At 43.4% G+C, this 27,926-nt stretch overlaps 1 protein-coding gene and 1 pseudogene across 1 annotated transcript in view; both read left to right on the top strand.

The window, feature by feature from the left end:
* Positions 1 to 18,722, top strand: part of RELL1 (RELT like 1) — a 58,904-nt gene extending 40,182 nt beyond the window's left edge. The window contains exons 5-7 of the mRNA XM_029234835.1: positions 2,031 to 2,267; positions 5,516 to 5,654; positions 17,649 to 18,722. Of these exons, the coding sequence (XP_029090668.1) occupies positions 2,031 to 2,267; positions 5,516 to 5,651 (373 nt within the window). The 3' untranslated portion in view covers positions 5,652 to 5,654; positions 17,649 to 18,722. The remainder of the gene's footprint in view (positions 1 to 2,030; positions 2,268 to 5,515; positions 5,655 to 17,648) is intronic.
* Positions 18,723 to 20,846: 2,124 nt separating this feature from the next.
* Positions 20,847 to 23,107, top strand: LOC114902423 (annotated as a pseudogene).
* Positions 23,108 to 27,926: the final 4,819 nt, after the last annotated feature.

The following is a 27,926-nucleotide window of genomic DNA, read 5'->3' on the forward strand; positions in this document are numbered from 1 at the left end:
AGTTCCATCATCTATAAACTGGAGATAACCACTGTACCAACTTAATTGGAATATTATGAGGAATACCGAATACCTCGGGCATTGAAAGACCTCTATGAACAATGATGATTAAATGAAAAACCAGGCTGGTTTGGGGGCACCTGCTAAGTTCTGTTCTTGTATTACCAGTTTTAGGTTACGGTGGTTGAGTATCATAGTCCTTCCTGATTAATTACAGGTAACTGTATTTCTATGTAAGTTTTCATGCTTCATGGAGCATTTATTGAGTGCCTGCTGTGTGCTGGGCATGATGCTGGAGCCGGGCCTTCACAGATCCTTGCCATGGAGGACGAAGTCTAGTGGGGAGGGGAGACAAGAAGCAGGGGCTGCTTGTAGGCAGAGAAAGTCCAGGACAAAAGGCCCGGGAGAGTGAAAGTGTGGGATGCCTCTGGTAAGGTTCAGTCTGGGGTGGCCCGAGTTCATGCTATGGACAGAAGCAAGAAAGGCCAGGAAGGCAAGTTGGGTTTGAGTGACATGGCAAGGAGTTTGGACCTTTTCCTGCTTACTCTGTGGGTGGTACACCCAGCGCATCTTAGTTATTTCATACATGTTTGTCAAACTGGCCACGTTAGATCTGCCTTTTAGCGAGGTGACTTAGTGCCAGAAGGCCAGTGAAAGGAGCTCTGGTGGTGTAGTTTATAGAGACATGCGAGCTGTGGTTTCCGCCACACTCCAGCCCTGACCACAGACTCCTTGTGTTAGGACCATGTCACCTCATCGAATCTTTGCCTCAGTCATCTTAGGGCATCCTATAGTCCCTGTCATTGGGTTTTGTGTGCGGCGTGTACTAGATAAACGTTTGTTGAATGAATGTTGTTAAATTTTTTTGTCTACTTTTGAAGTGGGCAAGTGGGCTGGTTACCAGCAGCATAAAGGCTGGCTTATGCTGTCATGAGACTTCTATATGCCTTTTGGGCTCTCAGCCCAGTCTCAGGAGTCAGGCTCTGCTGTTATGTGCTGCCCTGCCCACCCCACCTACACCAGGTCAGAGGGCTGATTCCTGGTTGGGCTGGCCCTGTCCTGTCTTATTTCCTCCTTTCCTAGTGGACCAGAGCCTTGACACGTGCCTTTTGAAAGCAGCCAGCATCTGACCTATATATACTTCTGCTTTTTATATTTTGGATGGTGCGGCTGGGTTTCTTCCAGGTTATCAGAGTGATCTCCCCTGTTTCTGAAGCACTGTAGCATGATGGTTAAGATCATGGTTTCTAGATTTAGTCTTTCTAGATTTGGATCTCAGCTGTCGCTTACTAGCTGTGTGACCTTGGGTAAGTTACTTAACTGCTCTGAGGCTCAGTGTCCTAGTTTCTAAAATGAGGAAACTAATAATACCTACCTCAAGGTTTTGTAAAGATCAGTGGAATTAATATATATCAAGTGCGTAGACTGCTAAGTGTTAGCTATTTTTGTTATTACTATGATCAACATCTGTCTTGAGCATCACTTTTGATGTCTTGACCTAAAAGCGTCCTTCCTTTGACACAGTGGTCAGATTGGATCAAATATTCTATCTTAAGTCATCCGATAATTTGATTGGAATTTAAGTTTTTCTCTCCTCCAGGGCACATATATTCGGGGCATCTCTTAGCTTAGAGATCTAGGAGGAACTTGGGTATGTGTGAGAAATTAGTTTACTTGAAATTAGACTGCATGCAAAGGGAGATCAGCCATTTGGAAAGAGACCTAATACTTGAAAGACAAACAGTGCATCATCATTAGAAGCAGTGGTTTATTTCCGGCCAGTTAATTCCACACTGGAAGTGATAAATCACATTGTTACTGTTTAAAACGAACTGTCATCGTATAGTCATAAGAGCTGAGTACCTGCTGCCGGAGATCAGTTCACAAAGCCCATTTGTATAATTGGAAGAGGCATTTTTTTTCTTTTGATGTAAACCTGCTTCTTATATTGCAGGGGGAGAGAATGCCTTAGCTGGTATTTCTTTTAATAACCAGTTCGACCTTTTCCTTTTTTTTTTTTCCTACCTTAGCCTGGCGACCCCTAGCACTCCTGGGAGCCCGCCTGTGAGCCCCGGGCCCTTGTCGCCAGGTGGCACCCCAGGGAAGCACATCTGCGGCCACCATCTGCACACGGTGGGTGGTGCTGTCGAGCGGGACGTGTGTCATCGATGTAGGCACAAGCGATGGCACTTCATAAAACCCACCAACAAGGCCAAAGAGGGCCGCTCAAGGCGCCAAGGAGAAGTTACTGTCCTCTCTGTGGGCAGGTGAGTCCTGGGGGTGCTTTGGGTTTGTGTAACACAGTTGCTGCGCTGTGTGGATTTGCACACCCGTTAAATGTAGAGCGTGTTCTCCTGAGCCTGGCTCAGGTCCTATCTCTGGGCTTCTTTGATGTTTTCTGGTCTGAGTCCTGTATTTTTCCAACAGCAGAAGAATTCTAAGAGGTGGCTATTGCAAGATCAGGTGTGACTTGTATTAATTAAGGTAACAAATTAATTACTTGCTGTATTAGGGTTCTACAGAGAAGCAGACTCAATAAGATATATATATACACACAGACACACATGTAAGAGATTTATTATGGGAATTAACTCACACGATTATGGAGGCCAAGAAGACAGGAAAGCTGGTGGTAATTCAGTCCAAGTCCAAAGGCCTGAGAACCAGGGGAGCCGGTGGTATTAGTCCTGGTCCCAGTCTGAAGGCCTAGAAACCAGGAATGCTCATGTCTTATGGCAAAAGAAGAGGGTTGTGTCAGCTCAAGTAAAAAGAGCAAATTCAGTCTCCCTTTGCCTTTTAGTTCTGTTCAGGCCCTCAAGGGATTGGATGATGCCCATTCTCATTGGTGAGGGTGATCTTTACTCAATCTACCAATTCAAAGGCTAATCTCTTCTGCAAACGTCCTCACAGACACACCCAGAAATAATGTTTTACCAACTCTCTGGGCAGTCCTTAGCCTGGTCAAGTTGACTCATAAAATTAACCATCACACTTGCTCTAATAGATAAAGCCCAAATCTCAACTGTTAGAGAATGTAAATTTGTATTTCACTTGTGGAAATCGAAAGATCAGTGGGTGGCTCTTCAAGCAGTCACCCAGAGCCCTGGGTCCTTTCCATCTTGTGCCTCTGCTGGATTTGCTAGCAGGAGAAAGTACACAGAGCATTGTTCACAAGAGGTTTTTCAGGAGATGGGCCTGAAGTGGCACATTTCAGTCTTGCTCACATTCCTCTGTCTGGAACTCAATCACCTGGCCACACCTAATGACCAGGGAGGTAGGTAACATCGGCCAGGAAGAAGGGAAGAGATGGAGCCTGGTCCACAGCTCTCCAGCCTCTGCCGTGTAAGATCCACGTGGACCCCTGGGACTGCTCGCTTTTACTTCACCTCCTCCTTTCCCAGTCCTAAAGTTCCATTTACCTGTGACCCATACGTGATGTGGAGATCTTGCAGTTCAAGCGATAAACAATTTGACGATACTGTATGCAGAGCATTTTTGGTTGATTTTGAGCCTCCTGCAGGAACTGCAAGGCTAATGCTGCACGTGCAAAGGCAGTAGAGAGTAATGGTCGAGAGCATGCCTGCTGGCACCAGACTGGGGAAGCCCTGAGCAAAAGCTGACAGTGTTGCCTACATGATCCTTCTCTCCTTACTGACAAACTCTGGGAAGAGTAGCCTGGACTCACCGAATCACCCTCATTTGACTCCTGACACCACTACTTACAAACTGTTACTTCTCTCTGTGCCCCAGTTTTCCCCTCTATAAAATTGGGATGACAGTAGCACTCACCTTATCGGGTTGCTGTGAAGACTAAGTAAGGTGACTCAGGTATAGGTCTCAGACCAGTCTTTGGTGCTTATTATATACTCAAGATTTGTTGGCTATTATTATTACTGTTATTTGAATTCCATTGAGTTTCATCATGTGTTGCACAAGCAACAAGGAGAAGGCTCCTTGGCTCTTTGCCACTTATAACAAAACAGTGCAACTCATGACCACACTGTTTTATTCAGAGCAGAGTCATGGGAACTTATGAATGTGGAATGCGGTGAGAACCTGTAACTTGTTTGGACAAAGTGTATTTTGTTTGCTTTAAAAAAAAATCTGCTGAAACTTTCAACTCAGATTCAACATGGCTTTTTTAAACGCCCCCAATCCAACTCTCCGTCTTGGAGACAGAATAAATACTATGACTGCTGAGTGATTACAGGCTGCTTTTCAGCAAGTGTTGCTTAAAGAGAGTCTTAAAGTTTGACCGAATAGGTTTGTGGTGACAACTTTTTTCCTGATCCTCCGTTCACTCCTTCAGAGTCTCCTTCCTCCTTCTGGTGGGTGAGCTCATTTTGGACAAAGAAGGAGAATTTATTTTAGTTGGTTTTGAGGGAAATGAAGACCAAGACTAGAGAGAAACTGCTGTGAAAGATTTTAGGGTTTTGATGGTGATGGACGAGAAAAGCAGTCCAACTGAGTACATTTCTTTAACTTCTCTCTTAATTCTTAAGGAAAATCTCTTCCTTAACCCTTAATGAAAACCCAAATTTGCTTCAAAAACAGAAACAAAAAAACCCAGACAAAACTCATGCAGACACAAAAACTCTGCCACCCGACTGATGCTGATAAATGTGTGTCTGGGGCCCTGTTTATAGAGGTAGACCCTCTGCTGGGTGAAATTTGAGAAGACAGTTTCCTAGTGAACATCAGATTTGCAAACTGGTCGGGCTTTTGTCCAGCCTTCTGTTGTTAAAACAGCTGATGTTTAAGCCAAGGTCCTTGTTAGAAACCACAGCTCTGAGGCTGTTTCATATTTGAGTACCCGTGTTTCTTAGTGCATTTCCCATGCTCTGTAAACTGCAGCAGAGTCTGTGATGTGTTGAGTGAACATCAGCTGAAAGTTTGGCAGGACAGTTCCTCCTGTTGAATATGGTGGTTTTCTTTTCCTTTTTTTTTTTTTTTTTTTTTTTTTTTTGCGGTACGCGGGCCTCTCACTGTTGTGGCCTCTGACGCGCAGGCCCAGCGGCCATGGCTCACGGGCCCAGCCGCTCCGCGGCATGTGGGATCTTCCCGGACCCGGGCACGAACCCATGTCCCCTGCATCGGCAGGCGGACTCTCAACCACTGCGCCACCAGGGAAGCCCTTCTTTTCCTTTTAAAAAAGTTTTTATTGAAGTATAGTTGATTTACAATGTCGTGTTAAGTTCAGGTGTACAGCACAGTGATTCAGCTATATATGTATTAATATAATATGTATATATTAATATATTCTTTTTCAGATTCTTTTCCCTTATAGGTTGTTACAAAATATTGAGTATAGTTCCCTGTGCTATATAGTAGGTTCTTGTTGGTTATCTATTTTATATATAGTTGTGTGTGTATGTGAATATGGTGATTTTCATTGCTGTCCTAACTTTTGGCTGAGTTTGTTTGGGATCCTCCAGGTGGATGATTTTTACTTCATTCATGATTCTTGTTCAGTGGAAAAGCAAAACCCGTCACATCTCCTCTTTCCCCCGCTCAGGTTTAGAGTTACGAAAGTGGAACAAAAGTCAAATCAGAAGGAGCGGAGAAGTTTAATGTCAGTTAGTGGGACCGACAGCGTCAATGGGGAGGTGTCTATGACACCCCTGAAGAGAGAGCGAAGTGGCACAGAGTAGCAGGTAAGTTGAAGTTGTGGCGACATTGGGGGTGGGTGGTACATGGCAGGGAGAAGGTGCCCAGAGCCTCCCTGGAGTCTGTGGTAATACGGGAGTGACTTGGCAGGGAAATGAGAAGTACTTTCCTGGAGCTGGTAAGGCTGTAGGGGTCGGAACACCATTACTTGTCTGCCCAGAGCTTTTTGTGAAGAGCCCATCAACACAGGTGCCTCCAGGGACCTGGCCTGTATGATAATGAGTGGGGAGGATTACTTAGGGGGCAATGTGGAGTGGTGGGGACTGGAGCAAACTAGAAATCACATAACCCATCTGCTAGGGTTTGCATTACCACAAGGCAGGAAGCACTTAGTGTGGCTAGATCTTAGGCAAAAAAAGGTGGAAATCTAGACTTTTTTTTTTTTTTTTTTTTTTTTTGCGGTATGCGGGCCTCTCACTGTTGTGGCCTCTCCCGTTGTGGAGCACAGGCTCCGGATGCGCAGGCTCAGCGGCCATGGCTCACGGGCCGAGCTGCTCAACAGCATGTGGGATCTTCCCGGACCGGGGCATGAACCTGCGTCCCCTGCATCGGCAGGCGGACTCTCAACCACTGCGCCACCAGGGAAGCCCCCACAGGTGAAATCAACAGGTTTTTAAATGTTGGCGACTTGTTAAAAATCCTTTAAACGACCACGCAGGCCAAATGAAATATAATTTTGTCGCCATTTCTAGGTAAACCGTGATTTGAAAAAGGCTTGAGCAAGCAAAGCAATGCTTTTTTCCTTTGAGTTGGAAACCAGTTTTCTTTGATGTGTCACATTCTAAAATACCCCCAGTAGAAGTATTACTCTTTCCACCAAATATTTTGAAGCAATTTAAAAGCAAACGTGAATGCTTCTTAGCTTGGCAGTTTTAACTTTGGGAGATATTACTTAAAAAAAAAAAAAGCCTGTGATAATTTGATATTGGCTTAGCCTTCATCTTCTTTGCTCTCTGTTCTGGCTTGAGTCCCATTCATCCCTTTCATGTTACTTATTATATGTAAAAGGATGAGTGTGAGGACTCAGGAGTGACCAGCTCCAAAGTCTCCAATGGAATGGTCAGAGCCTGAATGTTAAGGCAGAAGAGGTTCCACTTCCAAAGGGAGGGGGAGGCGGGGTAAGGGGGAGGGGACTAGCCAGGTCCTAGAAGGTACAGGGAAATGGCAAGGTTGAACCTGAACCTCAGAATCAGGCTGCCTGGTTCAGGTCCCCATTCCCCACTCACTAGCCCTGGGACCTGGACAAGGTGCTTGGGCTTTTTTATGCCTCACTTTCCTCACTGGGAAATAAAAATGATGCTGCCTGCCTTGAGGGATGGCAATGAGATATCAGGGAAATAACATGGGAAGCCCAGGGCCTGGCAGATAGGAAATGCCCAGTCAGTGCTACTAATTATTTTAAGTGGCCAGTTTGGCGGAGAAGGGGCTTTTGAGTGAAGCTTCTGATAACCTGCCCGGGCTCAGAGGGGTTGAGGATGATCCAGAAGTCATCTGGGGGCTTCCCTAGTGGCGCAGTGGTTGAGAGTCTGCCTGCCGATGTAGGGGACGTGGGTTCGTGCCCCGGTCTGGGAAGATCCCACATGCCGCGGAGCGGCTGGGCCCGTGAGCCATGGCCGCTGAGCCTGCGCGTCCGGAGCCTGTGCTCCGCAACGGGAGGGGCCACAACAGTGAGAGGCCCGCGTACCACAAAAACAAAAAAACGAAACAAAAAAAAACAAAACGGAAGAGTTGTGCTCCTGAATTCTGTAAGATGTAGGGGCTCTGATAGATTTCCAGCACTGGTTCTTGCCATTTCGCCCTTGGGAAGATCTGGCCGCTTCTCCTGAGTTGAGGAACCCAACAGAGGCTTTCTTTAAAGAAGAGACATGGAGGAGAAAAGTCTGTCTTTGGCTTCTCAGCCAGTTACTGGTGCCTTGGGAAGGGAACCAAGAGGAATTTAGGAAAACGAAGAGGATGATGAAGATCATAAAAGCAGCTAACGTCAATTCAGTATTGTAGTCTTCTGGGTGTGGTACTGAGATGTATCTCACATGTCACCATTATAAACATCTCCTCATGGGATGGATACTATTACCCCAGCTTTATAGATGAGGAAACCAGTGCACGGAAAGGGTAAATTACATGTTATGGGTCACATAACTGGAAAGGGGAGCTGATTTGAACTGAGGTCTGTGACTGTAAGACCAGCTGCACTCTTCTGCCGTCCTGGGGTGCTCATGAAGGGGCAGCCCTAGATCCATGAATGAGGAACATCTCCACCAATGATCTGGAACCTGGTGGTCTAATATGGTAGCCACTAGTCACCTGTGGCTACTTAAATTTAAATTAATTAAAATTAAAAGTTTCATTCTGCAATTGCACTAGTCACATTTCAAGTGTTCAGTAGCCATAGATGACTAGGGTCTGCCAGATACTGTATCTGCACTGGACAGTACAGATACAGACATTTTCCATCATTGCAGAAAGTGTTACCAACAGAGTAGATGGTACCTTAGATGTCAGAATTGGAATCCTGAGTGACTTTGGTAAATTAGAGAAACATTCTGATTGAAGTCGCGAGGACTTGGCTTCTGGGACGAGAAGTATGTGGCTATTCAAGTCTAAGGTGAGGAAGGCCCAGCCAGTTTAGCTGCAAAGAAAGAGAAAGCATGAGTTGTAATGACAGTTCTGCATATGAGTCATCAACCTGGCAGTGTGTTGAGAGACAGAGCAGAGGTGGGTAAGAAGACACTGCTTGCCCTCGGGCAGGAAGCACAAGGTGATCCTGGGTTAGGCTCAGCCAGATTCCAGCCTTGCTAAAGTGCCGTGCCCGGAGGGAGGCACTCAAGGTCTGGGAAGGTTAAAAGAATTAGGATTGCTCAGGTAGTTTTCTTGGTCCAAATTCTGTCCGTATCTGGATTTGATCCAGTCATCTGAAAATCCTGACCACATCTAACTGGTTTACAACTTGATACTCTCTGCAAAGCACACAATCTTCTTACCGTGATTTTGTGAAAGAGCATTGGATTTGATTAGAAGACCTGGGCTCTCATCATAGCTTCGCCGCTTGGAAATTGTCCTTAACTGCCCTTACTCCAGGTTTCCTTGAATGTGAAATAGGATATTTAACCCATCGATTGAAGGTGAGTGCCAGGAGAGCACCTGGCATGTCATTGGCTCTCAGTGGTGCTGTGCCGTCCAAAGGTGCAACGAGCACATGAGTGACCTTAGAAAGAGGATGTGTTTTCCGAGCCTTCAACATAATTGTAATTAATTTTGGAATTAAAAAAAATAATTTTTATTATGGAAAATTTCAAACAGGCTCAAAAGTAGAGAGAATAATGTCACAAATGCCGATGAACTAATTTAATTATAATACGTACTGCGTATTGAGTATCTACTATGTACCGGGCATGCTTTAGAAGGCATATTCCATGTATTAACTGATTTAATCCTCACAACAGCAATAAGTAGGTGCCAGTTTAAGCAGAGAGAGTTGAGGCAACTTGTTTAGAGTTACCAGCAAGAATGTGGTAGAGTTTAGAGCCTAAGCCAGGCAGTCTGGCTCCTGGAGTCCCAGACTTCACCACTCAGCCGGGTCCAAGGAAAAACAGGTCCTGTGGTTAGAGCCTGCTGAGGTTGGGACCTGCTGAGTGACGATGTCTGATGAGCCCAACAGAGAATGGACTCTGAGAAAGGAGGGAAAGGACTATTCACTGACACTCAAAAATATGTATGTACTTATGAAAATTTTTCTTGCTTGGTTTCTTAATATTTCGCATCCTCCAAAAGAGTATGTTTGGGCGATTTAATGTGACTTGATTTTCCAACAAGAGAGATCCTGAAGTTTTTCCTTCTAGGCCCAGAAGATCTCTGGTTCTGAGCTGAATAGAAAGATCTGCACTGGGATGTAACTAATACAATAAGACAGGAGTGTTATATACCTTTTGTACTGTCTAATACAGGTTTTAGAGTTGTGTTTTTTTCCTGAAAAATATTTTTGTTTCAATTTGGATTTTTGGCCAAGCTATTTTACTGGAATGCCTTGTTTTAATATAGAACTGATTCAAATATTCAAATGCAAATGCATATCTACTCATTGGTTAGGTTTCCTTCTTTAAAAAAAAAAATTCAGTGGCTCATACCACCAACTAGACTTAGGATTTCTCTCTCTTTCTCCTTCTCTTTTGAAAAAACAAAATCTGCTGTTTGGCATTTCTTCCCCCCTTTATTATTTCCCCCCTGTTTCCTTTGCCTGAGTTCTTTTTTGTAGCTAGATCTGACTTGCACTCTGCCTGATTTATTTTGGCAATGCAGTTAAAATGGTTTCTTTTTTCCACAGAAAATGTGTTTTGATTTCTTCTTAGAAGAATAAGCTTTTGTTCTTCAAAGTTAAATAAATCAAATTGCTTTCAGCCTCCAAATGCCACTGCCTTGTCTTCATTATCATTGGGCTTTTGCTTTTTAAAAATGATGCCATCGTAAGCATTCTCTCACACATGTTTCTGAAGTATCTACCCCCGTTTCCAGTTTATGGTAGTATCTTATTGAAAACGTTGATTTGGTAAGTTTACAGAAAATATTTTTTTATCAAAACAGAAATTCATCATATTAGATATCTCTATTTTAAATCATTTTATTATTGAAGCTATTCTATTAATTCTTATTTCGGTCATTTAGTTTAGTGATTAAGAGCTGAGTTTTAAACTGCTTAGGTTTAATTTTAACTGTGCCACTAACTACCGGTTGTTTTCAGCAAGTTACTTAACCTCTCCAAGCCTCAGGTTCTTCATCTTTAAAGTGGTGTAGGGTGTAGTGGTGGATGTAAATGACATAACACATGTGTACAGTTCTTAAATCAGGCTTTGGCACAGAGTTAGTACTCAGTAACTCACTATTCACTATTCTCAATAATTTCCATCCCATTCTCAGGGGTCCTAGTTAGTTATTAGCCCATTCCTCAAGCATCACTTTTAGATACTGTAACTCCCTTTTTACTTCTTAAGAACATTAGAGCTTTGGAGTCTGATGACATCTCAGAAATAGATATTTGGCAAGTCCCTTAGGAATTTGGGCCATTTTCTTGTGTGTGTTAAGAGGACCTTAGAAATACCATGTCCCTCTTACTGGAAGTGGAATCAGAATTAGTAACAAGGCAATTGAAAAGTGTTGCAACTTAAGTTCTTTTTATTATACAGATCAGAGGAGGGGTTATATTAAGAGCTAGTGTGGACTGACTTTTCTTCACCTCACCGTGCTACTGCTGGGCTGGGGCTTTGCTCTGGGATAAAAGTCTCCTTTTCGCCAAGACTCATGGATCACACTCCCTCCCTCCTCAGGACCACTGCCGGGCACAAGGTCAGCTCTCCAGATCTTCGGGGCCTTTTCATTTCCTCCTCTAACAGTGAGGAAAGGCAAGCTTTTCTCCTTTTTGCTTTTGAACTCTGGTGACAGGCAGTGCAGTGATGGTCCGGTGGTGGCCTCCCCTGATGATGTGTTGCTTTATTCGCAGTCCTCTGCATGGCTCATTCTTTTGTTAACTCTCCATGGAAGGAGAGGATGGTGAGAAACTTTAGGTATCACGAGTTAATTTTTCTCCATAGCTTATATTTTTTTCAGGGCAAAACACACATATATATATATATTTAAGAAAAAGGATCACAAATTTGATGGAAGCCCCTTAATGTGATTCATTGGCCTTTATAAACAGAAGCTGCACCTCAAATAGGCATGGATGGGACCACCTGGCTTGATTTAGAAATGGCTGAATACATTTCTAAAGAGTAAAAGCAGTACTTTGATACTTGTGTTGTTCCTACATGGAAGACCAGTCCCTTTGAGTCCATCTTAAATATGGAAGTGGAGGGAAGTTAATGCCTGTCCTTGACCATTCACTGTCTGTGCAAAGCGTAGGCAGTAGAACCAGGCAGATGAGAAGAGCTGAGTGGGGGACAGAAATTTAAATGCAAACTGATGGATCATGGGTGATCATCTCATCTCATCTCTCCAGTTTACAGTGGAAGAGCCAGGCTCAGAAGGATGAAGTTTTCCTAGATCCCTGGGCTGGGGAGGGAGAGGGCTTGGGTGGGAAGAAATCCATACTTTGGGGCCGATATGCTCAGTGGCTTTGAAGTTCAAGGGAGCTTTGCTTCAACAAAGAAAAAAATCTGCATTCAGTTTAGCCCGGTAACTCACAGCAGTGATCATTTCAACATTATCAACCTTCCCCAGGCTTGGTCTCCTATGGGGACCACCTGATGTCTTTTGGCTGTTAGAGCTGTGCCTGGATCAGTCCAGGTTTGTGAGCTATTCTGTTTTCTAACAAGTCGACTAAGATTATAGACTTCGAGATCTCAGAGGAGCTGTGATGGTTAGTTCAGGTCAACTCAAGTACAATTAACGTCTTTTAAAAGTATTTGTTGAGCCCCTACTTTGTGCCAGGCCTTAGGGATGCAGCAGTGTGGAAAAGGGACAGACAAGGGCCATGCTTTCATGGAGCTTCTGTTCTAGTTTTTGTAGTAATTTTTCTCCCCATGCCCCCTTGGTCCCCTAGTTTTAGAGCAAGGAGGCCCTAGGACATTATGTATGTTGTTCAAGGTCATGCGGATGGTTTATTCCAGAGCCTGGACTTGGGCTTCCTGATAGTTCAGTCCCTTCACTGTCTCTGAGGTCCTGGATATTGCAAGTGTTTGAAATTGAATCATTTTTAAAATGGAAAAATAAGGCATGAACACGATACAATATTTAAGCACCATAAAAGGCTGCAGGATGAAAAAAAAATGTCTTCACCCTGTCTACGCCCCTTCTACCCACCACACACGTCATCTCTCAGTCCCCTTCCCAACAGGGGACCACGGTTGTCCGTGTCCTCTATATCCTTTCAGGATTATTCTATGCATATACCTACTTAAACAACATATATACGTGTCTACAGCCCCCTCCTTTGCCCTTCCATGAATGAGAGCTTAGATACTTGTCTGCACCTTGCTTTTTATTGAAATTGATGACTGAGAAGGTCTGTGGACTATTTTTCATGCTCCCACATTGCTTGAGCCATGAGGAGTGAAAATGCTGGACACGTTTAAAATGTTGTGTGTCCTGTTTGTTCTTTGTTGTTGGGAATAGCCCCGAAACATTTACAGACATAATCTGAGAGTTTTGGGTGGACCTAAAAACGTATTTTGCTGTCATCAACACTGATGTTCTAAGTTATTCTTCCACAGCCTCGTTCTGTGTACAGAAGAGACTGAAACATATTTGTGAGTATTCCCAGAATTTAGATAACATGAGGGCCCAGAGGGTTTTGTTTTGTTTTGTTTTGAATTGCCACCAAAGCTGTCTCCTCTCCTCAGTTATCTCCCTCCGCAGAGTCTGCTCCAGGGCACCTCCCTAGTGCTGACCAGAAGGTGACCCCTCAGGGAGCTTATCTGTCCTCCCCGGTGGCCCTGCCAGCCCTCTGACAAGGCTTAGGAAAGAGGGCTGCAACATCTGCATTTTTGCCACAGAAACTGCAGCACTGGAGGCTCACGGAGACTTCGGAGGACGAAAAGGCAGACCTAAGGGGCTCGAGGGAGGCAGAAAGCGAAATGCCTTTGGCGACATTTTGGCCCAGAATGAGATAGAAGAGGGAATTAACAGTTATAATCAGGATTTTAATTTTTCTTCATTTGTAACTCGAGACTTTGAATCTACTAACATTAAATAGCTAAGGAAATAGTAGTCCCTGTTTTCTGTAAGCTGTCTATTTTCTGCAAGGATGTACGATGCTATATTAGCTCCACAGTATAGATTCTGGAACCAGACTCCTTGTACCCAAGTCCTGGCCGGGCACTTTTTAGCTGTGTAATCTTGGGCAAGTTCCTTAGCCTCTGATGCCTCAACTTCTCCATCTGTAAAGTGGGTTTAAAATAGCACCTACCTCATAGGGATGTTGTTCTTTGGTGCTTAGCAAGTGCTAAATAGCCAAATACTTGATGTCATTATTATAATATTATGTCAGGTGAGACCTATTTAAACACTTAGCAAATAAAAGTGTGAAAAATTAATGGTTTTTGATATTTCTTAATTTTCCTGAGGCTCAGAGAGGCAGGTTAGACATAACCTATGAGATGCTGTAGTTTTGTTTGACATTCGGGTAGAGGCTTACTAAATGCAGGTAGCTGGACTCTTGCTCACAAGGCAATCAAGAGGCAACGTTTAACTTGTTTTGTTTTCCTTATTAGAAAGAGGTGGGACCATTCAGAGTCTTAAATTATTCTACCTGTAGCTAGCGTAGATGTTGAATCAGAGGTTTATTGAGACTAAGAGGGAACTGCTGAATTGCATTTAAATCCTTCCCAGGAGAACCCTTGTGTTTCCAGATACAGAATAACTTTTGATGTCAATTACATTTTACTTGGAATAAAGTGCTCTGATTCTCACCATCCCAAGGGTTGGTAAATCACAAACGTTCAGCTATTGTCACTTGGGAAGCCCATTATTGCTAAATATATGAACACATTTAAATTGTTGTGAAGCTATAACTCAGGAAAGAGCAACCTTCAGACTTCCCAGTAAGATCTAAATCTCATGTGAGAAAATTCAAAACTACAAGGAGTGCACAGTTTCCCATTGGCGTTATTCAGGAAAGAGCAGAGGACAGGCCGCAGAAGACCTCATGGCTCGGTGGATATCTCCGCGTGATTGGTGTGGCGGCGACTGTGGTTTCCAGGTGGGACTGCCTGGGCTGGAATCACTGCTTTCTTATTATTAATTGCGTGGCCTTGGGCAAGCTATTGAACCTGCAAGCCTCAGTGTCTACTTATGAAAATGAGAATCGTCATTGACTCATGGAGTCATTGAAAAGATTGAGTTACTGAATCTGGAGCGCTTAGCACTGCAGTGCCTGGTGCATAGACAGCACTCCGTAAATGTCAGCCACTATTGTTATTAATCAGATAGCCTTCCTTCCTTAATCCCCTGTCCTTTGAGGTCTTAGTGTTCGCTGTCCGTTAATCTGTTTAGGCTTCTAGTTTCTTAAGACATGGTTCTCATTTTTAAAGGGACCAGATCCTTTTTTCTAGAGAATCCTTTTTTAACAAGGCACATATGCATCCTAATAAAAGCTCTGTTGTGGCTCCTGTGGAACCTTAACACTGTAATGGAATTCTAGCTTTATCTAATTAGAATTGTGTAAAAAGCAATAAACTCTAGAGAAAAAGATGACCTTTTCTTTCCAGATAAATTTTTTCTGAGGTTCTTAATTTCTCTCTATCAGTCTTGTTATTATGGTGGATGTGGTCACACTTGGGATTTCTGAATCGTCTTTTCAATGTAAGGAAGTTTTGCTTCATTTCTCCCAGCTTGAGCACTCACTTGTGTAAGACAGTAATCACCAAATTTCCCCACCCTATCCCACTCAGAAAAGATAGATCAGTCTTGTTAAATATGGTGGGGTCCCCTGGTGATGCGACCTGAGAACAACAGGTGGGTGGAGTGTTTTCTCTCCCTCTGGTCCACGCTGCTAGCCTTCCCTAGCATTCATGCCAGCCTGCTCCTAGTTTCTGACTGCTGTGTGCCTGTAGAGGAGGCACCTTTTAATATTAATGTGTTGTGGTAAAGAAATACTATTTTAAAGTATGTGTTTATCAATACGGTCATATTCACAGCTGTAGAATGAAATGAGAAGAAATTTAACATTGTCAAATGCACCATGACACAGTCCCAGAAATAAGGCTGCAGTTGGAAATTTACAAGCTGTGCAAAATGTGGTATCTTCTTTCCTCTAGATTATCACTCAGATAAGACAGGTATTTATCTGGAAATTGAGAGCTGCTGTGCTGGTCAAAGCTTCCCTTTTGTTAAGTGTGTGTGAAGACAGAGAGCCCAGAACTGTGAATCAGTGCTGGGTAGTTTTCAATAGAGCCTGAAAAGGTTAACTTTCCTTTTTTCTGCCTTGTTTCTGGTATTAGTAATGAAGAATTTTAAGCAACATTTTGTATTTTTCACATTCTCTTTCAAAGATATTGTGTGCAGTGCAGTTTTAACCAGCTGCAGAAAGCCATTGTGGAAGAGAGCCACTGTGCTGGGATGCTGGTAATGGTCACGATAGCTAACTTTTAGGAGGGTACTGACTGCTTGGCCCTGTATTAAGCATTGTACATATATCATCTTATGTAAAACCCCCAACAGCCCTACGTGGGATGCTGCAGAGAGGCCAAGGTTCAACAGCTAGTCACAGGGGTCTGCGTCTGGGGACAGGCCACTGGCTCCAGACCCCTCCTTCGTAGCCCAGCCTTGGTCTTACATGCCCACTCCTTAAAGTTGGTCAAACCTGTGCAAAGAACTCTAAATGGGAAGTTCTACTATGTTGGGATGAAAACTCTTACTGTGATGAAACATTTCATTCTGACATCCCTTGCTCTTGACCTTCTTGTTTTCCTTGGTGCAAAACAGTCCAGGTCTAAGAGAGCCGCTGATAAAAAGAGGAGACATAAAAGTAGTTGAACACCTTTTTTCTAGATAATGGCCTAGTTTGAAGTTTTACTGGGAAAATTCTCTCCTATCTTTTAGCTTTTTTTTTTTTTTCCTCTTAGGACAATTTTTCTATTTTTCCATCTCTGGCTTTTCTACTTTTTTCCCTGCTAGTGTCTTCCACATTAATCGACTCTCAAATGACAGTATTCCCAGACTTGACTTTGTTCAGTTTTATTGTACAAATCTGTAGTTTAGCCATGCTCAGTTGTAGCAATGCAGAGCAGGGAATTACTTATTCATTTCTAATTAAGAACTTGGTTCTTGCTGTTTTAGAGGACAATGCTTTATTTCCTTTTCAGCTAAGGGGGTAAGGGTCCTTTCCCCAACCCATTTAGTTTGGGAGATCCCTCTCTGTCTCTCTCTCCTTCATGTATACACACACACACACACACACACACACACACACACACACACACTATGATTATTATAAATGACATAGTGACAGAAAAGGATAATATGGATAATATTAGGCTACATGTGAAGGATGAGCTATAAAATAAGTACAAAGTAATACTTCAGTGAAGACAACCTATTGACTTTTTGCTATTTCTTCATATTTCTGTAAGCTGGTTTCATCTCTGTTTTTGTTTAACATTTATAGGAAACACAATTTGGGGAGACAAGAGAATGTTTTGTTCCTTAACCTGGTGTAGGTTTGCCTGCATTGTATGTTTCAATATACACAGTCAAGTGTAGAATTTTAATCCTATCCTGCGTCTTCAAAACAGGAAAGTAAAGGGGTACATAACTGTCACGTAGATGAGGCCACTGTAAAAAAACAAAAAACAAACACAAAACTTTGAAAAATAAAAAATTATTTTGCAGGTTTATAGGGGGCTTCATTTGTAATGTAAACACAGATGTTGACATGGGCCAATTGTTAGAAGAACTTAAAAATATAATACAGAGCCTTCCAAGGTACAATGAAGACTGAAGATTGAGCATTTTATCATTGTGTTCTTACTTGCCCAGTGAAGTCCCAGCCAAGCTGCACCCTTTGCTCAATGGAGATGCAAAGTTAACTCAATTTGGTGTGGCCTGGGAAAGTCACATTACCTGACACATACAGGGTTCCTTGTGACTGACCACGTTCACCCTGTTGCTCATTACTTGACAGAATGTAGCTGAAGAGTTAAGGAACAGGTTCCTGAGAACAAGTGCTAAAGAACTCACAGGGAGAATGCCCACCAGTCACCCCAGAAACTTGTATTAAACCAGACTGATGCCGTCAGTCTACTGTGGTTCTCAAGTTCTGTTCTTTCTTGGTTTATAAAACCTCAATAAAGAGGTCCTTTGGAAATTTTCGTGCTTAAATTTCCTTAGACTGATTTCAAAGAAGAAATGTGTAGTGGGGGAAGGAATGCAGTGGGATGGGGTGGGACGGGGTGAGGGTGGATTACAATTCCTCTGTGTTCTTAAATATTTAGGCCAGATTAACATGTGATATGATGCTTGCCAAGCTTTACCTTTTTTGTTTTCTCTTGCAGGAGTGACTTTATTTGAAGAGTTCTAAGAGACTGAAAACTTATGACATATAAAGTTGCCTAGGGAATTATTTTTTTATCTTTTATACAATTTCTATGGTGGAGTCTGCAGGCATGTGGATGAAAGCTAAAAGGGAATACTGTTGCTATGCTGGACACAGAATTCAGTTTGCTTTGAAACAAGTTTTGGTTTAAAAATGTCTGATGAAACATTTATTATATTTCCAGGGAGGAAAAGAGCTCATGTTTTTGTCTTCCCAACCACCACCCCTCCCAGTCCCCCATCTGTGGCCTTGGTGTACACACTGCAATTTTTCCAGTATGATAACTATGTACAGTGGGATTATATGTGTGTAGTCTGAGCTAATGCTCAGGGTGTGTGTGTCTGTGTGTGCGTGTGTGTGTATGTACACACATGTCTGTGTGCCTGTGCTTCTGTTCCCCCAACCCTTAGATCTCATTTTGCTACTGGTTGTAAGACGATCCTCTTACAGTTTAACTGTTACAAAAGATAAAAGATGAATCTTTGGTGGTGAAGGCTCCTTGAAGATATAGTCTAACCCTGGGCAGTTGATCCCCCAAGAGATCATGGAGTCAGAGGGAACCAGATGCTAGACTTTGGATTCAGAGACGAGAAATCAGCACTGACCTGCTACCAGCATGCCGCTCCTAGGTCACTTATAAAATATTGAGAGTTTTGGTTGTTTTTTTGTTTGTTTGTTTTAACTCAAGCTAAGCAAATCTTATTTAGCCATTGAATAAAGGGGGAAATGGTTTAAAGTCACTAAAAAAAAAGTCTTGTTTTGACAACTCAAGGCTAAAACAAAACAAGACAATCTCCACTTCTGGTGCAAGATGGACCCACACCTTCCTCTGGTATGTTTTCCTTGGTGTTCTTCCTGTTCTCCATCTTGTAGCTAGTGTCTGTTATTTAAAGGATTCTTGAGGGTTACTTTCCCCTGTAGGTGTGGAATACCCCACTTAAAAAAAAAAAAAAGCTTTACAGTTTACAAAACACCTCAAAGAACCGAGAGGTGAAGGTAGTAGTACATTTATGGGAGGTCTGGGCCAAGAGGTTGGGGAGTCCAGGTACAGGGAAATCTTCAAGACCTGCCTCCATGTTGGTATGGTGCCTTGGCACTTCCTTTATTTCAGAAAGAAAGCACAATTCTCATTTGACTCCCAAAATATGATTCCCATGAAAATGTACTTTTTTTTTTTTTTTTTTTTGCGGTACGCAGGCCTCTCACTATTGCGGCCTCTTCCATTGCAGAGCACAGGCTCGGGATGCACAGGCTCAGCGGCCATGGCTCACGGGCCCAGCCGCTCCGTGGCATGTGGGATCTTCCCGGACCGGGGCACGAACCCGTGTCCCCTGCATCGGGCAGGCAGACTCTCAACCACTGTGCCACCAGGGAAGCCCGAAAATGTACTTTAAAGTATCCATTCTTTTTCTGGCACCAGACTAAAAATTTCTAACCTTTTAAATGAATGGTAGGTTCAATTTCATGTGAACTTTTGCTGACAACTAATTGAAAGCTGTACATGTGTACGTGCATACACGCAGTAGACCCGAGGAAGGCAATATGGAAATAAATTTCACGGTGGTCCAGAAAGTAGCAATATAAGAATTTTGGGGGTGTGTATTAGTGTAAATAATATGCGTGCAGTCTTAGACCAATAGTTTTAGTTTTATAAAGAGGAATCATTTTTTGTTTTAAAAATATTATGCCCCCCGGAATGGTGAGGGATAAAGTGTAAGATATTCTTCAGCTTTAATTATTTTATAATTTTATTCAGGTCAGATCGCTTTTTTTTTTAATAGCAATACAACAGGCAAGAGGATACTCAAGATATTTAAATTGTATTTATACCAAGAGTACGTTTTAACTATTTTCTAATACTTGAGCAGTTGTTGTCTGACTGGCTTCCAAATATGCCAAAAGTTAAGCATTCAATATTTTCAACATGTATGCTTTTTACAGGTTTATTGCAATCTTTAAGTGTCCCCAAAGCAACAGATGTTTACAGGCCTTTTGTGTTTTTCCTCCTTTAGAAGGCTTGGAGACCCACAACAAAGTTACTGTATAAAACACTAATGATGGACTAACTTCTGATGTAATAAATGAGTTGGCTACAACCTCAATGTAAAAATTTGTAAAGGAAATTTTTCACCGAGTGTCAAATGTATTTTTAACTGTCTGGTTTGTACTTCTATGACTTTTGTACTACCAAAGCAGAGTTAAAAATAAAAACGTTAAACACAGTGAGTTGTTTTTGAATGATCCAATTGTTGGTGCCTTGGGTACTGAAAGTACAGTTGTGGTTGGTATAATTTATCGAGCTTAATATCACAAGTGATCATTTGGCTGACTTTCCCCATTGGATTCCTCCTTCCCCCCATAGTAATGCCATCCTCACCCTCGACTAGTATTTTTAAAATTTGGAGATAACTTTGGATGTAAGGAACAGTTGCAAAAGCAGTACAAAGAGTTCTTGTATACTCTTCACCCCACATTCCCTTATGGTATCATCTTACATAACCACGGAACAATGATCAAAACTAAGAAATTAGGGCTTCCCTGGTGGCGAAGTGATTAAGAATCTGCCTGCCAATGCAGGGGATTCGAACCAGGGTTCGAGCCCTGGTCCAGGAAAATCCCACATGCCGCGGAGCAACTAAGCCTGTGTGCCACAACGACTGAGCCTGCGCGCCACAACTACTGAAGCCTGTGCGCCTAGAGCCCATGCTCCACAACGAAAGAAGCCACTGCTCGCCGCAACTAGAGACAGCCTGCACGCAGCAACAAAGACACAACACAACCAAAAATGAAAATAAATAAAATAAATAAATTTATTTTAAAAAAAACTAAGAAATTAACATCAGCATAATACTACGAATTAAGTCACAGCGTTATTCCGGTCTCACCAATTATCCCACTACCATCCTTGTTCTGTTCCAGATTTCCCACTGCATTTAGTTTCGGCCTCCTAAATCTCCTGTGACCTGTGATTTTCCCTCCGTCTTTTCTTATTTTTCATGATCTTGACATGTTAATAGCATGTACTGGTCAGTCATGTTGTAGAGTGCCCTTCAATCTCAGTGTGCCAGCTGTTTCTCCTGACTAGGCTGAGGGTTTGCATTATGCAAAGGACGCCCGTCCCATTGCTCCGTATCAGGGGCTGGTGGGGGAGGCCACGATGTCGGTGTGTATCGCTAGTGATGTCAACCTCCACCATTTAGTCAAGGTAGTGGCCACCAGCTTTCATTTTGGTAAAGTCACTATTTTTCCCTTTGTAATTAATAAGTATTTGAGGGGAGATATTTTGAGATTAGGCACATACCCTATTTCTGCTTCACCCTTTAATTTTACCACCTGTATTATTTTCTTTGGGCTCCTGTAAAAAACAAACTGGGTGGCCTAAGACGATAGAAATTTATTCTTTCACAGTTCAGGAGGCCACAAGTCTGAAATCAAGGTGTCTGCAGGGTTGGTTCCTTCTGAGTCCCAAGGGAGAACCTGTCCCATGCTCCCTCCTGCCTCCTGGTGGTTGCTGGCAGTCCTGGCGTTCCATGCTGTGTAGCTGCTTCCCTCCAATCGTCTGCCTCCGTCTTCACATGACCGTCTTCCCTGGGTGTGGGCCTCTGTCCTCTCGTCTTCTCATGGGGACACTAGTCATTGGATATAGGACCCACTGTAATCTAGGATGACTTCATCTTAACTTGATCACATTTGCAAAGACCCTAATTCCAAATACAATCACCTTCACAGGAACCTGGGGTTAGGACTTCAACATACTTTTTTAGGGGACACAGTTCAACCCACTACACCATCCATTGGTGGATCTTGCCTGCAGCTGTTTTTACTGTAGGAGGGGCTCTTTCAGGTTGGTGCCTGTGTCCTTTCGATATGGCTCCTTCTCTTTATTTCTTTCTCCCTTCCTCTTTATCCCTTTTGCCCTTTCTCACTTTCTAGAACCACGAGATGCTCCAGGCTCATCTTCTCATGTTGTTTTCCTTGTCTTAGCCTTGGAATCCACCACTAACTAATCAAGGAGCCCCGGTTCCTTTTATTGGAGAATGGTGTTTAGAAATAGAGATCAGAGCACTAGGTGTGCTCATTGATACTGGGGTGTTACTGCTTCTGGGCACACATATACATACACACACACACACTACTAACCCATTCATATACACACATCTTTATTTATGTAACTATATTTAGAACAAAAGCACGAGTCATGACTGCTGCCTCTGACCCCAGTTTAGCTCCACAGGGTTCCCTTTAACCTTCCCACTTTCCTTCTTTGTGACTTTTCTCCAACAGTAGAGAAACCTGGCTCTTACAATCTATAATATGTTTATACAATGTCTCAGCCCTAGCAGACATGTAAAGTAGTTTGAACACATACCCCTGTGAGAAATAGGTTTCCAACTAGAGCAGTGTGCTGCGTACTTATTCTTCTAGTTGTGAGCCTTAGAGAATCCAGCCAGAAGCCTGTTTGCCACATTTACTTAGGTCAGCGCCTTTGTTCCCCACACCTTGGGCGTGCTTGTGTGATTCAGTTTTAACAGAGTCATTTGTCACCATCTGCGTTCCATCTTTCCTTCATGTCCTGGTTAAATTTCTTAAAATTTATATGCAGCAGTGTCGTGGCGGCAGTCATGCGGCTCTGTCGGGTTCAGGGCGCCTGCCTCGCTGCATGGGTTGCCGGCTGCGAGGCACAGCGCCCCTCTGATCTTCCTGCACAGCTCAGGTGATTCTGGACAAGGATTGAGAACGTGGATCAAGCAAGTTTTAAATCAAGATTTAACATTCCAACACATAAAAGTTATCTAACAGCTCCTCCCAGGCCATATACTTCTTTGAAAGGAGGACTCTCCAATGTATGGTTTGACAGATTTAAAATATCTAATGACTACCCAGAGCACCTTGAATCAATTGATGTAATGTGTCAGGTGCTTACAGATTTGATTGACGGTGAAGTAAAAAGTGTTATCAAGAAGAACAGAATATCAGTAGGAGGATTTTCTATGGGAGGGTGTGTGGCGATGCATTTAGCATACAGAAATCATCAAGATGTGGCAGGAGTACTTGCTCTTTCTAGTTTTCTGAATAAGACATCTGCTGTTTACTAGCGTCTTCAGAAAAGTGATGGTGTTTCTCCTGAATTATTTCAGTGTCATGGTGCTGCAGATGAGTTAGTTCTTCATTCTTGGGGTGAAGAGACAAACTCAGTGTTAAAATCTCTAGGAGTGAGCACAAAGTTTCATAGTTTCCCAAGTGTTTACCATGAGTTAAGTGAAGCTGAGCTAGAAAAACTGAAGTCATGGATTCTTACAAAGCTACCAGACTGAATGAATCGATTGATTTGTTAATATATAAGTAATGTCTTTATGAAAAGTGATGTTTACTGCCAAATTCTAATTTGATAAACAATAATTAAAATAGTAAAAAAAAATTTATATACAGCAAACTTCACTCTTTGGGGTGCCTCATTGGATTCTGATTTTGAATTTTCCTGTATGTGTGTGTGTGTGTGTGTGTGTGCCTTGAAAACAAGATGATCAATAACAGCTTATGCTAAGGAAGTGGAAAAGCTGATTTTACAGTTTTCAGCTCTTGAAAACCAGGAAACCCAGAATATATGCACCAGGGAGGATGTTAGGAATTCCCCCAAATCTCATTTTATAGTAGAAAGGGGTCATTTGGGGTTACAGGTTTTGTTCTTAATCAATCAGCCTTTTTTTTTTTTTTTTTTTTTGCGGTACGCGGGCCTTTCACTGTTGTGGCCTCTCCCGTTGCGGAGCACAGGCTCCGCACACACAGGCTCAGCAGCCATGGCTCATGGGACCAGCCGCTCCGCGGCATGTGGGATCTTCCCGGACCGGGGCACGAACCTGTGTCCCCTGCATCGGCGGGCGGACTCTCAACCACTGCGCTACCAGGGAAGCCCTAGGGAAGCCCTAGGGAAGCCCTCAATCAGCCTTTTGATATCCTCTCTAAGATCCTCCCTAGGATTCAGCTCTCTCACCGGCAGGTCCAGGATGAACTTGCCAAGGGGACTGACGGTCCATGGCCTTGTATGCTCCTGCACTTCCTTTTCAAATCCAGATATCGAGCCTTCCTCCACCCTGATGATCTGATATAGTGGAAGTGTGGAGGAACACTTCCTTCCCTCCCACTAAGGACAGCAGGATGTTGGTGCTTTGGAAGTGGGGTCCCACCATTCAGGGCTTGGCTGTGGTCAAAGGAGACTCCGTTTTTCACCCGAGGTCCTTACCAGTTCTTAAATCCTCTGAACCCTTTTGTCTGCAGGGCAGGTTCTATCCAGGGCTTCCTTTGTTCATTCCTCATCCTCCCAGGACCATTCTTCAGGACTGTTCTCAGATCTTCCTGGAGATCCCTCATGGTAGCTCCAAACACCCGAAAGGGCACCTGGGACTCTGTCCCCGGCATTCTGTGGCCGCCCAGCTGGTGTCGCTGCCCACCCGCTTCAGCTGCTGCCCAGGCGGGCGGTTGTCCGCCTCGCACAGAGCTGGCACTTGCCCCCTCTGCCGGCCGAATGCGAGAAGTGCAGGAAGCTTAGCTCCTGGGCCATTTATTGGTGGTGGTGTGTCGTTCAGGGCGGGGCGCTCAGAAAGTACATAGGCATGATTTCACGATGAATGAATAAATAAACAAAAGTCTACCTTTAAAAATGAAAGATTATCATCAGCTATTTTATGGGAGTAAAAATTGAAGTTTGGATTTTTCCTAATTCATTTTCTGACCCTACTAGCTGGTCTCTATTGTCTTTCTCATAGGAAATCCCAGTTTCTCACCTGGGAACTTATTTCCCTGCACGTGTGGATGCTGGTAGAAATAATTGAGTTCTAATTTGGAGGAGACCCCATGCCCTGAATCCTGCCATGCAAGTGGTGTGGCTGTGAGAAGCAGTGCGGTCTCAGAGCAGTGGCCCCGGCCTTTGCTGTTGGCTCTGAGTTCTGGCTCTGACACTCACTGCCTGTGCAATGTTGGGGAAATTACTTTACCCTCTTTTCTTCTTTTTTTAAAAAAAATTTATTTATTTATTTGGCTGCACTGGGTCTTAGTTGAGGCTTTCAGGATCCTTGTTGCAGCATGCAGGATCTTTAGTTGCAGAATGCACACTCTTAGTTGCGGCATGTGGGGATCTAGTTCCCTGACCTGGGATCGAACCCCGGGCCGCCTGCATTGGGAGCGCGGAGTCTTAGGCCACTGGACCACCAGGGAAGTCCCTTACCTTACCTTCTGAGATGCAATTTCCTCAGCTGTAAAATGACCTATCTCTCAGGACATTTAAGGACTAGGAAAATGCAGGCAAAGTCATGGTGCCTGCCGTGGTCTCCATGGCAACCCTGATGGAGTGCACTGTCATCGTCAACAACCAAGCTTGGTAGCTTGGTAAAGGGTCTGTGTGTATCTGTCCCACCACAGCTGATCAAGGTGGCTTGTGAAGAGGCCAAGCACACACAGCTCTGTCCAAGTGTGGAGCTGAGCCAGGACACTTTTTGCTGAACCACAGTTAGAGTTCAGAAGCCTCGTGGAAGAACCACAGAGTAGAGGAGAGTCCAAATTTTGGGGAGGCAGAAGCACAGAGATAGAAAAAAGAGTTGAGGATGAAGAGGTAGTGTGAGCAGGGGGCAGCTGAAACTCCATCAGCCCAGCGCCTCTTCCTTCTGGGATGATGCCCCCTCCTTTGGAGAACTCTTCTCCTCCCTCTTAGAACCCAGCCAGGCGCCCCGCTGCCCTGACCGCAGCTGGATGTGACCGAGGCCGTGCCAAGGAAGCTGGTCTGAAGAAAGGAAGGGAACATGCAGAGGGAAGAGAGGCAGTCCTGGTTTGTTGTCAAGGCCTAGATTCATTTGACCCTGAGGCCCAGCTGCCCTTCCGAGCTTTATGAACATTCCAAGGACATCCCTCTTTTGTCTTACCGCCTTTGGGTTGAGTTTCTATCACTTCTGACAACAATCACAAAACCCCACAGTCGGTGCAATTATTCTCAGAAAAGTAGATACACAAGGAGTATCAGACATCCAGCCCTACAGCTGCGGCTGCCCAGCGCTGCCTCAGATCCATAGCCAGGGGCCCCGGCCCTGGTGTGGCATCTGCTCTGAAATGCTCTTGCAAACCCTCTCCGAACTTCGTTGCCTTAGGATAACCTCCATTCCACCATCTTTCCTCGATTTGCCATAGGGCTTGAGACTGTAGCTCCTGTCAGAGCACAACTTTGGCATTCAGATGACTCTGGCCATCTGTGACCTTAAGGTTTTCAGATCCCAATCTTCTAACTGAAGATAATAGACTAGACTGAAGATAATATGTGCCTTTTAGGGAGGCCGTCAGGATTATAAGAGCGTGGGCAGGTAGTGCATGTAGCATGGGGCCGGACACAGCCAGCGCTGACTCAGTGAGCTGCCTTGGAGTTGCCAAACTCAGCCCCTCTTTAGTGAAATAAATGATAGAGTGATGAGTATTTGGCCATTTGAGTGTGGGTTCTTGATGTTTTTGCCACATTAAAATTGCTTCACATTGAAGATGGATCCGGGGTGGGGATGGGGGCGATTGGAGAGTAGGAGGGATCAGGTAGAAGAGGCAACTTCTAAGATTCTGTCTGGGCCTGAGATTCTTCTGGAACCAGGTCAAATACCTTAAGTGAGAGGATGATCTCATTGCTCCAATGTTAAATGGAGCCGGATCTACAAGACAAGGGGTGTGTTCTTTCTCTGCATGTACAGGCTCTCATTTTATCTTATCACTCTTAGGATAAGACATGAATGTGGTATAGTCTTAAAAAGAACTTGACTTCTTTTTATTTGCAAGTCATTCTAACTGAGAAATTATAGAGAAAATGCTCTTGGAATCATAACATGAAACCTAAATTACAAAATTTCTGGGTTTGATTATAGATGAATATCTTAATGTTGGCCAAATAAAAAAAACACCTAACAAAACAATTCCTCTGAAATAACTAACCAACCCTACCAAACCCAAGATTTCTGTCTTGCATTAAAAATGCATTTTATTTAATAAAAATGTATTTGTGGCAAGGGAGGATTAAAGAAATAGGTTAGTTTTAATGCCTCAAATATTTCAAACATAGCATGACAAAATTGTGACTAGGCATAAATTACTGTGTATCCTCCAATGGTTAAATGATGAAAATAAATAATAATGATGAGAATACAAAAATAATAATAATAATGATGAGAATACAAAAATAATAATGATGAAAATACAAAATATTAAATTTGAAGTGTCCCCAAGATGCATGTTTACCTTGAGATGATTGTTAATAATGTAGGTAGAAAAGGACTTATCTAGCTTAGAAATAATTCAACATGATTAGAAGTGGTGCAGAAAGCTTTGGTGGTCATAGAAATCAAACTTTAGTTATTAAAAAAAAGTGTAAATGCTACTCATAAAAAAGTGGTCCAGTGTGAGATGACCTTCACTGGGTAATAGAATCACATCTAATGTTTATTATTTACCCGGTGCTGGGTATGTGCTAAGCACTTTATATTCTGTATCTCCTGTAAGTTGCATTACAGCTTGGGGGAGGCATAGCCACCACTTCCATTTTACAGGTGACAATACTGAGGAAAGGAATTTCAAGATACTTTGCACTGGCCGTTCATGTGATCACTGTAAAAACACAAATATCATTGGTCGTAGAAAATCTCAGAGATTTTACAGATAAGGCCTTGACTAACGTTTCACTTCTTTATTAAAATCTTCCTCAGAACCAGAAAAAGAAAAAAACAAAACAAAAACCAAAAACCTTTCTTTCCTAATTGACAATACATGTAAGTTTACTTTTCCAATATTGGATTTTTTTTTTTTTTCCTGTGGTACGCGGGCCTCTCACTGCTGCGGCCTCTCCCGTTGCGGAGCACAGGCTCCAGACGCGCAGGCTCAGCGGCCATGGCTCACGGGCCGAGCTGCTCCGCGGCATGTGGGATCTTCCCGGACCGGGGCACGAACCCGTGTCCGCTGCATCGGCAGGCGGACTCTCAACCACTGCGCCACCAGGGAAGCCCTGGATTGTTCTTAGCTCCACCACCTTGGTTTAAAGTTCCCCCAACTTTCAGATCTCAGAATTCACTTGATTGTTGTGATTGCTGCATTCCCTGCAATAATGGAGACCAAAGGCTATTTTTTCTTAGAAATTTCACATTTTGATTCAGCCCTTTTTTTCTGATGGCAACATGGCTGTCTCCACAGAGAGGCTGTATTACCTATTCCTTAAAAGGAAGCT

Source organism: Monodon monoceros, unplaced genomic scaffold (assembly GCF_005190385.1).
Source record: "Monodon monoceros isolate NGI ecotype Baffin Bay Population unplaced genomic scaffold, NGI_Narwhal_1 Super_Scaffold_20, whole genome shotgun sequence".
Classification (NCBI taxonomy): Eukaryota; Metazoa; Chordata; class Mammalia; order Artiodactyla; family Monodontidae; genus Monodon; species Monodon monoceros.